The following is a 16189-nucleotide window of genomic DNA, read 5'->3' on the forward strand; positions in this document are numbered from 1 at the left end:
AAATTCCATAAAGATTCGCCAGGGGACGTCAATAAGATCTCTTAATCCTCGGGCACAAACTAAACAAAGCCCGGATGATGATTAATTTGGTAGTGACTAATGGACCGGTGACGTGAGACGCAATTAGCAAGAAATCGTTCCAAATAGAGCTGACAAAAAAGATTGATAGTTGAACATTTAAATCGGCAGACCGCGGATCGACGAGAACTGTTCGACGCGTTTTGCAAAAATACGAACGAATTGCGTCGGCCGCTATTTGAACTGGAAAATTGTATTTCCAGCGGACCGTAGAGAAGTGCTGTAGCTGGTGGAGCCGCATGAGGTAAAAAAAAACAAAAGAGCTTGGTCTTTTGTGGTTTATCTTGTTGGCAATACCATTAAACTCCGAACTGCAAAAAAAGTAATTTGTACTAAGAACGATTTAATTATATATATATATATATATATATATATATATATATATACACATATATATATATATACAATATATATACATATATATCAAATAGATAAAAACCCTCAGTATTGTTTTGTATCGCCGTTAATAAACATATATTCTTTCTATAAAATAAAATCGTTTTTTAAGTTAGTTAATAGTTTTTGTGTGCTAAAGTTTTTCATATTTTATAACTTATATAAGTGTAGATATAAGAATAAATATAATACAAGTATAATAATAAATTTCATGATAAAAAGCACAATAAAACATATGGTATAGTAATAATTAAAAGATGGCAGACAGTAATTTTATATATTATTATGGAAACCCAAAACTATTGCACTTGCTTCGTTGGTTAGAACGTTAGTAATGAAAACGGGCTACTATACATTATAATGCGTAAATTACAACACTATAATCGTCATATATACTAAATTTTATTGATTATTAATATTATAAAAAATATATTATAAAAACATACTAAAATAAATACTAGATATAAAAATATAAATACTCAGATCTTTGTCTTCCGGTCCTCACTAACTATATTTGATTCCACATGTTTTAATTTATCATTTCATTGCAAATACCCAAAGATAAGCTTACTTTATATATGAAGTTAAAAATAATGTGTTTTGTTTTGCACTAACATAACTATGAAATATTGTCGGAAAATTTTTCAAATGATTAACAAGTGATTGACAATAATTTGACATTAACTTTTTAATTTTATTTATGACAAGGTGCCATAAAAAAGAACATTGATCAAAAGGTGTGAAAAACTTGAAGCAACACTGGAAAAAATAAAATCCACGCGACCTAGGTCGTCGAACCAACAATCATAGAAAAGTGTGAAATCAACCTTGACGATCCAAACCAATTTGGAAGCGCAGAAGTACTCTCTAAATATTCCCATCTTTCACAAATATCTAAAGCTGTGCCACAACTCTCCAACTAGTAGAAAAGTTAAAACCAGGATGCCAACTAGACTATTTCAAATACAGGATCAGACAGTTTGGCAGTTTTTATTTCGTTTCGTTCGCCAATATTTTGGGATCAAACTCATCATATCATGTGATATTCATTTTAAGGACAAGCAAAATTAACTATCACCATTATAGTGCAATTGTTTTAAAATATAAACATCAGGAACGTCTTTGTCGGTTTGGTTGGCAGAGTAGTAAAGGAGACAGGACGGTCCTACTGTTACGTTATTCGCGAATTCGAGTCCTTCTGGAGCGTAGTCGTAAATCTATGTTTGTGATAGTTCTTAGGCAAGAGTGTAAACTCCGGCGAGGAAAATGATACCAGTCACATCAGTAACCAGGCGGGGTGAGGCCGGATGTCTTCTGGGATGACCACCAAGTTGGTCACTTGCCAGTCGGTAGGCTTAATTCCGAGAACCCTAGTTCGAAGCCATCGTTAAGTTGTAGTTCGAACCCAAGTTGGTAGATATGTTACTCTAAAATATATATAAAAAATTAAACACTTTTATTCACTTGAATTTACCATGGGCTACTATGTCTAGTAGTTTTTAAAGGAAAAGGTTTATAAATAATTTTTATCTTGGAACGGTATTATTTTTAATAATTAAGTCAATAATTCTTAAACATTTTTTGACGGACGACTCCATATTTAAACCAATTCACCTAAATATCAAATTTTCTTTCAGATACTTTGTATAATAAATAGATAAAGCTAACAATAATAAATAGATAAATCTACACCTTGAGTTTTATATATAGGTGGGGCAAAAGACCCACTACCATTGACGCAATTTCCCCTGAGTGGCAATAATGGAACAATAATTTTTAATAAATTTTGTCATTACTTCTTTTCGTTCTTGTGGGATATATTTATCGAAAATATAATTTGGACGTCTACACAATACAATGGTTAAAGCGAAACTGAGCTAAACCTTACATAGCCAAGATGGCGCGCAACCAAAATGGCAGCGGAACTTTTGCCCCAACCTATATTTATATCTACATCGTATTTAACACAACAAGCAAGTCTGTGAAGTGTGAATTAAAGTAAACAATATTAGGCTTATTATTTATCATTTACAAGTCTTGAATATTCCTTAATCAATATTTCAGTATTCGTGTTTATTTTTACGAGTTGACTTAAGGAAGCAATAACAATTGAAATTTGACATACCTATTCTTCAATAAAATTTTTAATTTCCGCATTAAAATTACTATTTTATGATTGACATTCATGTTGAACGTAATATTCATTATTTAAAAAATCTTATTTGGTTCACATTATTAATTTATATCCAACTGTGTGTAGGGAAAATATTTTTTATCTATATTTTTTTGATAATTTGGTTTTCCGTATAACTTGTAATTTTCAAGTCTTCGTTTCAAAACAATACCCTTTTAACTCCATCATCAATTAGCTGCTCCCCATTTTACGTTTCATTTATTTAATTAATGGTCAGAAGCTATTTGATAAAGAACATTCCTCCTAAATATTTTAACAAAAAGCTTAAATCGCGACAAATGACATTAACTGTAAATGTTAGGATATTTCGTCATGAAATTGTAATTAAAATTTAATTTTTTAAATATCAGTTTGCGAAACTTAAGGGTTTAGTCTTAAACAAACATTTTATGTATATTTTTTATATATCGTCTAATATTTTACTATATTTCACCTAAGATATTATTCCAATTCTTCAAAACAAATAAATACATTTCAGCTGTTATCTTATGTACACGGCCAATTTGTTTTATGAAAAATTTGATCCCTTTTTTTTTCATCAAATGTAAATGTTTTTACGATATATTTCTTCTAAACTATAATTGTCTCTGTTACTGTTCGTTATGGATTTATAGTAACGTCCATTAGGATTTTGCAGAAAATGGATCTAATACTTAATATGTATTCTAACCACAATCTTCACATACCAACTAGTTTTTATGGTTATTAATAAACGTGAATATAACCGACTAATGACCAAGAAGATAATCGAGGTTTTGTTTAGATAGTTACAGTTACTTCAATTTCATCTTAGTAAACCCCACTATGTGGTAAATTCTTTGATTTTAGATATTTTAGATATAGAATAAACGTATGTCTTAGACAATCAACCCAAAAAATTATTCTGATTTAATTTTAACACCAGAAAGTAATATTTTGTTTTTGATATGAACAATATATGTTTTGATAGCATCCTAAAGAAGTCGCAAATTGGCCATTTTTTTCCTGCAGATGTTTGTATTTTGTGGGAAAACTGCAATCGATGATCTCCTCAGATTCAACTCAGATCATCGCTCAATTGCAGTCAGATCTATAAGACACAGTCCTTTAAAATTCGATTATTCGGAAGCATTCCACTATGAAATAAAAGTGATGGTTATATAAAAGGGTTTTCATTAATAACCCACACATAACTTAGTTCACTCCATTTCAAAAACGACCTGCCCATATTAAAAAAAACCCTCCATATTTTTCAAGGTACAATTATTTTATTAAGGTTCTATATCACATTTTTCTAAAGTTAAAATTATGACGTATTTAAATGAGAAGCAATTATATAAATTTCGTAATATTACCTTACTATCAGCTCCATGTTTGGCCAAAACCAAATATTTTTCACATAACCTTATTTTAGATTTGATAAATAGCTTCACTATGCAAAAGTTAAAGTCAATGACAACTAGGTCAATTAAACGCGTATATTATGTATCTCAAAACAAATTTTTAAGAATTTTGTTCATTTATTTTGAATAGCATTCACCCAGTAATTAAATGATTCTTTTATGTTCTACATGAAAGCAAACAAGATAACAAACTCTAAAATTGAAATTCACTTTGTTAAAGTTACAAACCACCAGGAATCTGAAAACTTGCCAAAACGAACAACTAACGCTCCAGAGATTTCTAATTTTACTTCGACTCTTAGTCTTATTGTGGCGCAAATATTGAAATCGTAATAGTTTTCTTGAAAGTTGCCAGATTATAATGAACTTCAGAATCGCATATTTTTGTTCAAATACCGAATTTATAATAAAAATTTAAATCGATTAATTTGTTTTTGACATTCCTCAAGGTTAGTCAGGTCTTTAATTAATATATAATATATAATACATACAATACAATTTATATATATATATATATATATATATATATATATATATATATATATATATACACACTCATACATGGAAATGTCATGTACAAGTTTTACAATTTGCTTATTTAAATAATTTTGGGTAAACATTAAACGCGTAAGCAATTTGTTCACATTAACGTGGACTGTCTAGTTCGTGTGACAATTTTACCGTTTTTTCAAATACAGTCCACACAGAATCTCTCTACGCCTGCGAGGAAGCTGGAAACGAAAATGTTTGCCTCGTATTATTTTCTGAATTATGTTGCAAATGAATTAATAGACTAGAACATTTGTCGTAACGTGCGATACATTGGAAAACTTTGTAAATCAATTCGCCTATGATTGCCTTGATTTTACAAAAGCCTGTTGGCAATGATATTAGATTGCGTGAATGTATTGATTTTCTGAATTCCAGTTTTCAATTATTTTGTGATATATTCGACGTATATTGGTGATCAAAGTCAATGCAATTATATAGCTTTTTATGTTATATAAAGTTTATATAGGGTTAGAGCTCTACACAGAATTACTTGTGGAGCTCTTCCGGGCATCAACAGACCAAAATAATAATAAAAATTTGCCTTTCTGTGTCTCTATTTTTGGGACAATTACGCTTTATTTAAGATAAGAACTACTAGACACTTCTATAAGTGTAGGGATGAAAACACATTTTTATTTTACTAAAACAATTTTATTTCAATAATAAGAAGTGGTGCAGATCAATTAAGATAAAGCTACCCAAATTTTCATGATCTGCTTATGATGTAGTTTTCTGAGCTTGGTTATTCCCTTAGATATTAAATAGTTCAAAGTTGAGCAACGGAGATGCTTCGATCCATTTGGTGGCCATAAAACCTTACCTGCTAGCTTCCGCTTAAATTTCAGAAAAGGATATCCATATTGCATTAATTCACTAAAAACAAGTATTTTTAAAAATTATTTTCAGTCTTCTTCAAATATTCCGAATGTCTGCAGTCTAGGAGTAATTCCAGACACTTTGAATTGAATTTATTGCAATAACTTCTTCAATCAATCTATTTTTGTCATATAAATTTCATACAGACTAGGCAAGGAGGTGTGTTTGTAACTTTAGAACGATTGGCCATCAAACGTCAACTTTTCTTGATATTTTTTCAATTCCAGTTAACTAAATTAACTGAAAGAGAACACCCTCATAATCTCTCCGAAATAATCCTACCAACTATACCAGTTTTGATTTTTACAAGAAGGAAACAATACTTTTATTTTACTTAAATAATGTTATTTAAGAATTAGAAGTGATGACATGTTGGATCCACTCGTCCTTTGGAAATATATTCGTGTTTGAATCCGAAAGAAGCTTAAAATATAAATATTTATCACCATTTGAAAACAAATACTTTGCCCTACGAGCGTACTAGGTGGGTTATTCTTTATACTTTGAGTTTCAGCAATACTAAGTGTTCTGGGCTGCATCTGACGTTTCCAATTGGAAGTCTGACATTTATAATAATAACATTGTTCAGTACGCTTTATCACCTGGGTAAAATTTGTATTGTTTATAATGACTTATTTCAATTGAAATATTTTTTACAACTTTCCACGTGGATTATTAAGATAATATTGCATTAATCAACTTACTTGACTTACTGTGAGGTTGAGTAATACTTGGACATGAGTATGACAAATATCAATAAGATATTGCATGAATATCTAATTACAAAAAGGGCTTGTTCATCTTAAATTCCACATAGCTTGACAAAAGCTCAAAAAGATGCTCGTGTCGATAGGTGCAAAAAATGGTCAACAACTATACGGTGTTCACAAATTCAAGTAAACAAATACATACATGACAAAGTAGAAACTATATATATTTACTATATATATTTGATAACATTTTTGTTTAATTATTGTATTTTGATTAGAATTTTATAATATATCTCAGAGTCAAGATCTACTAAAACTCAAGAGTTGATGCGGCAACATTGCGTCATCAATTTAGATCACGTCGATTTATTGCTGTTTTGAATAGACTATATACATTGTTTTAGTTACTCTAAAAAAGATATGGAATGGTAACAAAATATTTAAACATTTCAACATTTTAACAATAAAAAGATGTATCCAAAAGTGTTGCGAATCTTACTCAAGTTGGCATATCACCTGATTTATTTGTGTACGCAACTTTTATCACAAATAAAAAAACATTAACTTGTATACATTATACATAAACTACTTTCTGATTCGCTATTATCCAACTGTCAAAAATGCAATATTTTATTTCAAATTAATTACCCCGATATGAAAGTTACCTAATTAATTTGTTTATATCTCATTAAAACAACTTCGGAAGTATATCGAATACCGTCATTACCTTACGAGAAGATTGTTCAATATGCAACAGGCATTTCTCGGCAACTACTAACGCGACTTTAAACGACTCGAAAGTTCCCAGTAACTACTCCACCTTGATCGTTCCCGAAAGTTTTCCTTATTATTTTCGATGCCTGTTTTACTTTTTAAACTAAGGCGACCGATTTATATTTCCGAAGTTTCGAAACCGAATTGAAATGATCACAGCTAGTTTATAACATTCATTAAAATAGTAATTCTGTTAAATTAAGCTATAAAGACTTGAACTAATTTTTAAGAATTTGTCGTTCTGTCATCAATAAACTTATCTTTACTTCACATCATTTGTTATTTCGCTGAACCTTAAGCTACTGAATACTAAAGGAGTAAAAAATTATTGATTAAGAAAACAAACAAACCTTATAATATCATTGATTTGCCATTGATGTGCTTGAAGAGAATATTTAAATAATGTAAAGTGGAAAAACAAAATGGCGATTTTAAAAAATAACGACGTTCGGCCACGTGTTCCCAAATCCGTCAAAACCAACGCTTAAATGAGAATTTCTACCCCTAACTTCGTATTCACCAGACATTCCCCCTTCGGATTATCACTTGTTCCGATCTATGCCACAAAATCTGACAAGATATCCTCTTGGATAGCTTTAAAAGACATATCGTTTTTTCTGCAAAGAATTCAAATACTGACAAAAAAATGTAAAAGCACTTTGAGAAATAATGATTTAATAAGATAAGTCTTACTAGTCGTCATACCTTCCTTAAAAATGTCTTGCAATATAATATCAATATTCAATATATTTCGATATTTTGATACCAAAAACTGCTTTAAAGTGTTCAATAAATTTGCAAAACGTAACAGCGATTTTATAATTACCTCTTCGCTTCACAATATGGATGAATATATTATTATTAATAACATTGTATTATTATTTCAATTTAGAATGTATTATAAATAGCTACTATAAATTATTATTATTTTTCCCAATTTCTTGTAGCATACATTGGGATTTATATTTTGATGACGTGGGCAAAATAAATGAGAATAAGTGACTGAAAACAATTTGCGTAGGATGATACTGGCTGCAAAAAAAAACGTTGTCTGAAAACTTTATAGTAAACAAGGCTATTCTAGGAAAAAAAGTTGGGATTTATTGGAATTTCAGCACTTTTCATTTCAATTTATGGAAGTAAAAGAATTTTCTCTTGTCTTGGATAAGGAAGTATAAGAAACTGTAGTTAAACCGATATTAGGCCAACGTGAACGTAGTTTAGTTGGCTAGAGCAACTTACCATCATGATTTGAAAGAATAGTACTAGAATATAATCAAGCTGGGATATGTTCCCTGTCCAGTTTTTATTTTACTTTACATACTGGTGCATTTTAACTTGATACGTCTTATCTTTATCAATAAATAACATTCTTCTTCGTCCATTATTTCGAGATCTCAAAATTCCTCATCAAATCTCACCAGTTTTTACGATCGGCTCTGCCGTTAAGTACTATTAGCCTTCTATTTGTCAGATACCGCTCCATGTCTTTCTGGGGCTGCTCATTTTGTTTTCTATTAAAAACCAATATCGCAACAGAATTTTAGAAAAAATTTATCACCTCATCAACAACCTATTTTTTCATTTTCAAACCAACACACAAGTTATAAGATTATTAGGCCTGTAAATTAAATTTAGAGGATTCACAAGTGATAAAGTTACTATGTATTAAATCGGATCGGGTACATTTGTAAACAACTTCATGTTGAAGGTTCACTTTTCAGTATGTGTCATTTCGTTCAATTGTGAATAAAAAATGTTTTCAGAGCGTTGAAAATTTCTGAATTGGTACTGAGTAAATCGCAGTTGCTGAAATTTTTACCTTTTAATATCCATTTACCATTTGAAGAAAAATTCGATCGAGGGTCATTGAATACTGTGCCTATGGCATCATGCTCCATTCATTTCAACATGTGATAACGGTTTCGAGGTTTAGAAACCGTGATTTTAGCACCGAAGGCAAAGAGCTGTATGCACGGGCAAAAAGATATTAAGACAGGGATTTGATGGCATTGCTCCATGATAAATCATGTAGAAATTAATAGGAATATGCAGAATTGTTGGAAGTAACACAAGAAACTATTTCCAATTTCTTGAAGAACACAGAAATGTTCCAAAAGCTTGGATATTTTGTGCCGTATGAATTGAAGCCAAGAGATAGGCGAGATCAGAGAAAGGCGTTTGATTATATGTGAAACGCCGCTTCAATAGCAAAATCGTAAAGGTTTTCTGATTCGTACTGTTACTGGAAATGAAAAATAGCCGAATATTCATGGCTCCACACTAAGGCTCGGTATATTATGTTTGTGATTGTTCTGTGTCTAAAACTTAATAAAAATACCAATTGGGATTGCTGTCGACTAAAATTGAAGCGTTTGCTTTAAATGCGTAAAATTGAATGCTCAACCACATCTTGCAAAATCTGCGGAAATATATATAATGAAAATGTCAAAAATAGTAGTGCTATACCAGCCGCCGTATTCCTCAGATCTTCCTCCTTCGTATTTATATCATTGGTATCGCTCTTCCGAGATGAAATCCGTAAACTATCAGCAACACGCGAAAAAACAGCAGCATGGACTATACAGTGAATAAAATACAATTTCACAATAAAACAAAATTTAAAAAATAATTTAAAACTAATTCATCGACCTAATATATGTGCGAAATTAAAAAAATAAATAAACATAAACATTATGAAAAGTAAATTTAGTAAAATTTCAAACACCATCATAGTTTCTTAAATTATGAAAACAAATATTTTTAACAATGCCCCATATAAAAACCCATTTTTAAAAGAAACAAAGATTTGTTCCTTTCTAAAATATCGTCGTAACATTTATTACTCTTGTATTGTTTTTCTTGCTAGATTTATCTGATTGTTCAAGTGCCATTGAATGCGCATCGGAAATCGAGACAGTGAACACGCAAAGAACATCAGTAGTCAAATACTTCGTTCGACAGCCCGGCAAGACGTAAATATACGCTATGCGGCAATACTACGGTTCTGCAGCTGCCAAATTCAATGTCATTTTTCGCGCGAACCGCCCCAGTTGCGACGGCGGAATGTAGGCCAAGCTATTTTTAGCACGGGGGGCATCGATCCGGAGGGAGGGGGTAAAGCCACTGCGGCTATTTCAGGAATTTGCTCGTGAGGCGCCAGGACCAGTACAGGATAATATCCAGATTACTCCGATATACAATTACGTCTATTTTCTATGAAATATTGTTATCGTTTCGTATATAATACGTCGAAAGTTTCATTCAGTCCGAAGACCTAGATATTCTGAATATATATATATATATATATATATATATATATATATACCAACCATCAAGGATTGGTATGCCAAGTTTAGATGTGAACGCAGTGGAAGCCCAAAAGAGGTTGTTACTGACGAAAACATTTAGAAAATCCACAAAATGATTTTCAATGACCGTAAATTGAAATTGAATGAAATAGCAGACACTCTAAAGATATCAACTGAACGTGTACACCATATCATTCACGAATATTTGGGTATGAGAAAGCTCTGTGCAAAGTGGCTCTGTGTTGAAAACAACGACGAGTTGATGATTCGGAGCAGTGCTTGAAGACGATCAAGCGTAATAAACCCGAGTTTTTTCATCGATATGTGAGAATGGATGAAACATGGCTCCATTATTTTACTCCAAAGTCCAATCGACAGTCATCCGAGTGCACACGATGAACCCGCTCCAAAGCGTGGGAAGACCCAACAGTCGGCTGACAAGGTTATGGCGTCTGTATTTTGGGATGCGCATGGAATAATTTTTATTGACTAGCTTGAAAAAGGAAGGGCCATCAATAGCGACTATTACATAGCGTTATTGGACAGTTTGACGGACGAAATCGCCGAAAACGGCCGCACTTGAAGAAAAAGAAAATGCTGCTTCACCAAGACAATGCACCAGATCTGGCCTCCAGCGACTAATTCCTGTTCTCAGATCTCAAAGGAATGCTCGCTGGGAAGAAATATTCGTCGAATGAAGAGGTGATCGCCGAAACTGAGGCCTATATGGAAGCAAAAGACAAATCGTACTACAAAAATGGTGTTGAAAAGTTGGAGGGTCGCTATAATCGGTGTATCACCCTTGAAGGGAATTATGATGAAAAAAAAAACTAATTTCGCCAAAAAAATGTTATTTACTATGGGAGGCCGAGGACTTTTCAACTGACCTGTTATGTAGTCCTCAGAAAAAAGCTTCGCTTGATTAAACTTAATATATAGTAATCGCTCACTTTCAATTTTCGCACATATATCAACAATATATGGGTGAAATAGCTGGCGGAATTGGAGAATGTACGCAATCTTGTTTAATAAAAATAAAATAATGTATATGTTAAAATTATGATTAATTTTTAAATTATATCCACCTTCGCCATTCCAAAGTATTATTAGATATAGCAAAGCATCGTAAGAATGATAATTATCTTGGATGAACATCATCATGTTATTTCTGCCCTGTATACTTATATCTCGACATTTAAATGGGCCTACAGCCATAATAATTAACAATTTCTTTAAGAGTTGGTTCATTTCGCGTAAGAATTGAGTTTAAGAAGTTTATACAAAAACTGAGACGTCGACTGAGATGTGGCTCCAGCTAATAATTCCAGTGACATACTTAATAATCGAAAAGAAACTTTTCTTGGTGCACAGCAAAAACCAGTCGATTTACCTTTATACTTAAATTAATGACAATGTTTACAATTTTTTCATATTGCGATGACGACTTGTGCGTGTGATGAATATGTTAGTCTATTTCAGCGTCATATTAGAACGTGAGGTTCCTCTCGTTATTTCATTCTATTAACTCGACGACGTTCTGTAATATTTAAGATGTTTTTTGTTGGTCCTCGAAGATGTGGAATATTGTTTTAATAATTACTCAAAAACAAATATAAGTAACTTTTAAGTTAAAATTAGTTAACGAAATTACAGTAATATAATTAAACTCGTTAGAAATAAAATTGACAATGAAAGCCTTTCAAGATATTACCATATATGGGCAATGTTATTTTTATTATTCAGTATCCCCGCAAGTTTACAGCCAAGCCGGATGAATACATTAGCGTTATGATAATTAAATTTAGTTTACCTTGATCTGTGGAAGACAGCACGTTTTACTTTTATATAACACCTTATTTAAATGATATATCAATATAATATTCAATCTATTCTACATATATCCATCGTCTTTATTGTAGCGGCTATTTTTAAAACGTCACTCTAACAGATGGGTTAGAATCAAAAATATTTTTAAACATTTCTAGCAAACCGTTCTCGCAACCACTTACGGGGTCTAAATGCAACTATATACGACAATAAATGTCATCAAAATCGGCCCAACCGTTCAAAAAGAGTTCGTTTACATACAGATGAACAAAGAATTATATATATATATATATATATATATATATATATATATATATATATATATATATATATATATATATTAATAATAATTTGTAAAGTCGTTTTAGAATCAGACAATATTTTCCTGGTCATTTTATTCTAGTTAAAAAGAGACATAATGGTGTCTGATTAGTTCAAACACGTAAGCGAATGAGCCTGTCAAAGTCGTCCTGTTGTAAGAGGTATACAAAATTCTTGAAATAGGAATAGCAGCAAACTATTGGAGCTGTATAATTAAATGTAGTTTTTAGATGTAGTATAATTATTTTGCACCAAAGTGGCATATAGAATGAGCCTGTTTTGAACCCAAGTCTGCTTTCACACACCTTTGTTGAAGCCAGCTCTAAATCATTAAGAGAGTCTTGCATATGCCGGACTATTTTGTAAGATTTCTGCATATATTCTGATCATTTTTCACCTAAAAAAGGCGTTTATTGAGAAAAAATTATGAAATTGAAATTAATTCTTACTATTCATGTTAAAAGTTAAGCTGTCTGATAGTTTGAGCTCGGTTTTCGTCCAATAAATCTTACAATTCATTGAACTTTCTTGGGTCCACTATGCCATTAATTCTATTTACATCAAAATCACTACTTTTCAATCATTGAAACCAAAATCGCCAGTTGGGATGTTATGGAACCATGTCATCATAAGTTTCCAAAAGTTTTTGATGAAATTCGAAAGCAGATTTCTCAAATTAAACGATTAACAAAAATAATTAATATCGAATATTCAATACTAACCGTTCCATAATATCAAAACCACCGAATTTAACAATTAGCTTTGGTTGTTTAACGGTTCTTTCGCGTTTTCATATTAAGGTATAACATTATCTGGTCAACCAAAATCATCTAAAAAAGTATCTCAAGTTGTTCACCTACATCATTTAATTGGTGGAATATTTCAGTATGCTGTTTCAAATATCAGGCAAGAACAAAAGTTGCTCATATAATTAAACAAAAATTATCCACTAGAATGTAATAAATATATAATAAATTTTAATACACGTCTTTGTTTCAGCTAAATTAGATGGTGTAAAAACATATATGCGCATGCGTCGTGTACCTAGCCATCTTCAGGTTAAGGTAATCAAATGGTTCGATTATCTATGGCTGACGCAAAAGTGTTCCGACGAAGAACGAGCTGTATCTTGTTTGCCCGACAAATTGAAAGCAGAGATTGCGATCAACGTCCATCTGGATACCCTTAAGCGAGTGGAGATCTTCCAAAATACAGAAGCAGGCTTTCTGTGTGAGCTAGTTCTCAGACTGCGGCCCGTATTATTTTCTCCTGGAGATTACATATGTCGGAAAGGTATGTTAAAATTTAATATTTTTTGTTTACGACCAGTTAAGATATACGAAAAAAATATTAACTCATGGATTATTGTATAATACCAGATGACCCGCTGAACTTCCTTTCAAGTACATCTGTTTTTCATATTTCCTCCAACAATAACAATAGCCACTTTGTCGATTGTTGGTGATTTGAAATTCCTCGCTAATCGCCGGCAGATGTTTTGTCAGGTCTGATGACGATATTATGATTATTAGATAGAATTAGATCCAATGCTAGTTTGAACATTTTAACTAAATCATTGTTTCCGATGAAGATAAATTTGTGGTTCTTTGATCAAATTTCGCTCCACTGTTGGATTGCGAGCTCAAAGCTTATCAATTTCTATATGCGGATTGCTCATAAAATAAATTAGTAAACGTGGTAGGCATCTTGCTAGGGTTGTTATTTTTGATACAAATTTGAATGTTACCAAAGAACTTGTATGGTATAATATTTTCAGAATGCGCTCAAATTGTACTGTATAATATGCATTGCACCAAACGACGTCATTTGACTACAAATTTGATATTTTTGAATATTGACCTACAAGTGGTTAGAATAATTTCCCATCCCAGAAAATAATGAGCGTAATGGATCCAGTGATGGTACTAATTGTAGAAATGTTATGCTTCCACCGACAGGACATAATCCAGCATATTCACCGCTGTATTTTAATGCGTTACAATGTTGACAATCGGTTGTCATTTCCTCAGTAGTAACTGATTTGTTGACACCGTAATCTATTCCGTATTTCCGGCATCTCCCAATTTTGTTATATCGTTATCGCTGTTCTTGTGTTTGATGTACATGAACTCGATCCATTCTAAACATCATCTCTTTATTTCTAGTCACTCTTCAACGTAAGTGTGTTTTACATTTGATTAACTTCGACAACTTAAGTCAATTAGTCTTCCATTTTGCATTGTTAATAATAAAAGTAAAGAAAGTTCTCGCGCACTAAATGTGTGACCAAATAATAACAGATGTGAAATAAATTCACAAAATATGCTTAATTACCATAAACAGTTACTACGATGAAAGAGATGAAATATATCTCTATTCTTGGTAAATGTGTACTCGACCGCTAAAACTACAATTCGAAATTACCGTTAGCATACAAACGTCTTATAATATTAATTAATACATGCCACGCTGGATTCTAATGTGGTAGTGGTATTGGTGTGCTAACTAATTTCTAGTTCTAATTCTATTTAAGGTATAGTTTTTCCAATTGTTTATAAGCAATTATTTAATAAATTATTAAAGCCTAATGCTTTCAAAGATTATTTCCATGTTGATCACGTCTCTATCGGTAACTATAATTCTTATAACACAACAAAATAACGATTAAAATGTTATCCATAAAATTACCATTTCTATAGTAAAACTATTTAAAACCATCAGTTAATTTACTATTAACTATTAATGTTGAATCATGAAACTGAATCATATTAAAATTTTTACATATATATAATCACAATTCTTGTAAATGTTTTGTACACTTATTTAATATTAAGAATTGATTTTTAGATTTATAGTAATATAAATAAATCCGTCCATATTTTGTAATGTAAAACTTATATAAAATTTTGTAATATATATCTTTTTGTAATATTCATCCAACTAAAACTTTCATATATTTAATAAAAAATATTCTAAAAAATACCTTTAACGACGTGTCTGGTTGAATGGAAGTGAGTTCAAATGAAATAAATAAAACAAACACACCCAAACATCACACAATGTATCAATAAGGAGCACCATTTCCTTTTAAAACAGCTGTAATAGTATCTGAATACATCCGCCAATTATATATGTTCCTCACTGTCAGTTCTAAGCTACCCTTCTCTCATCATAACGGTTCAATTATTTTGGGGTCTGGCGATTGTGCTGGTCAGCAAAGACGTGTGCTAGTATTCTGACACTCCTCAGATGAAGACTGAATATTTTTGGGTATATATATGGGCGTATTATTATCTTGAAATGTGGAAATATTTGATAAAAAGTGTGCTAGTCATAGCAAGAACTTCATCATTGAGTATGCTGAGGTTGTTGTACATTCATTGTAATCCGACCTGAGATTATTATTGCCAAATTATAACAAAATGTGCCCCATTATTGACTGTAGGAAGCAGGTAGTCTGATTCGTAGGATTCCTTTGGGATTTTCTATAAATAAACCCGCCATTTATAAGAGAAAATATAAACTATGACCTATCATACTTTTCAGAACCATACCACATTCTTTCAATCATCCATTGCCTAGGTTTTATGATCGTCGTGTCACTTTTCTCGCAACTTAATAATGGCTTCCGATAAAAAGAGTTTTGCAATCGTAGCCCTTCCATGACATTCAGTTTTGTGGACCTCTCGCTGTACTCCTTTTGTTGAAAATCACTCAAGTAAGTATTGAGTTCCACTATCATCTTTGCGACGGTTGTTTTATTTTGCC

General features: G+C 31.6%; 1 protein-coding gene across 2 annotated transcripts in view; it reads left to right on the plus strand.

The window, feature by feature from the left end:
- The window catches only part of LOC143192898 (cyclic nucleotide-gated channel alpha-3), a 223821-nt gene that overhangs the window by 120517 nt on the left and 87115 nt on the right, over positions 1-16189 (plus strand). For both annotated transcript variants that reach the window (XM_076398689.1, XM_076398690.1), the window contains exon 7: positions 13421-13714. In XM_076398689.1, the coding sequence (XP_076254804.1) occupies positions 13421-13714 (294 nt within the window). The remainder of the gene's footprint in view (positions 1-13420; positions 13715-16189) is intronic.

Source organism: Rhynchophorus ferrugineus, unplaced genomic scaffold (genome assembly GCF_030347505.1).
Source record: "Rhynchophorus ferrugineus isolate W39M unplaced genomic scaffold, kcgeb_rfMv2 rfM3, whole genome shotgun sequence".
In the NCBI taxonomy this organism is placed as follows: Eukaryota; Metazoa; Arthropoda; class Insecta; order Coleoptera; family Curculionidae; genus Rhynchophorus; species Rhynchophorus ferrugineus.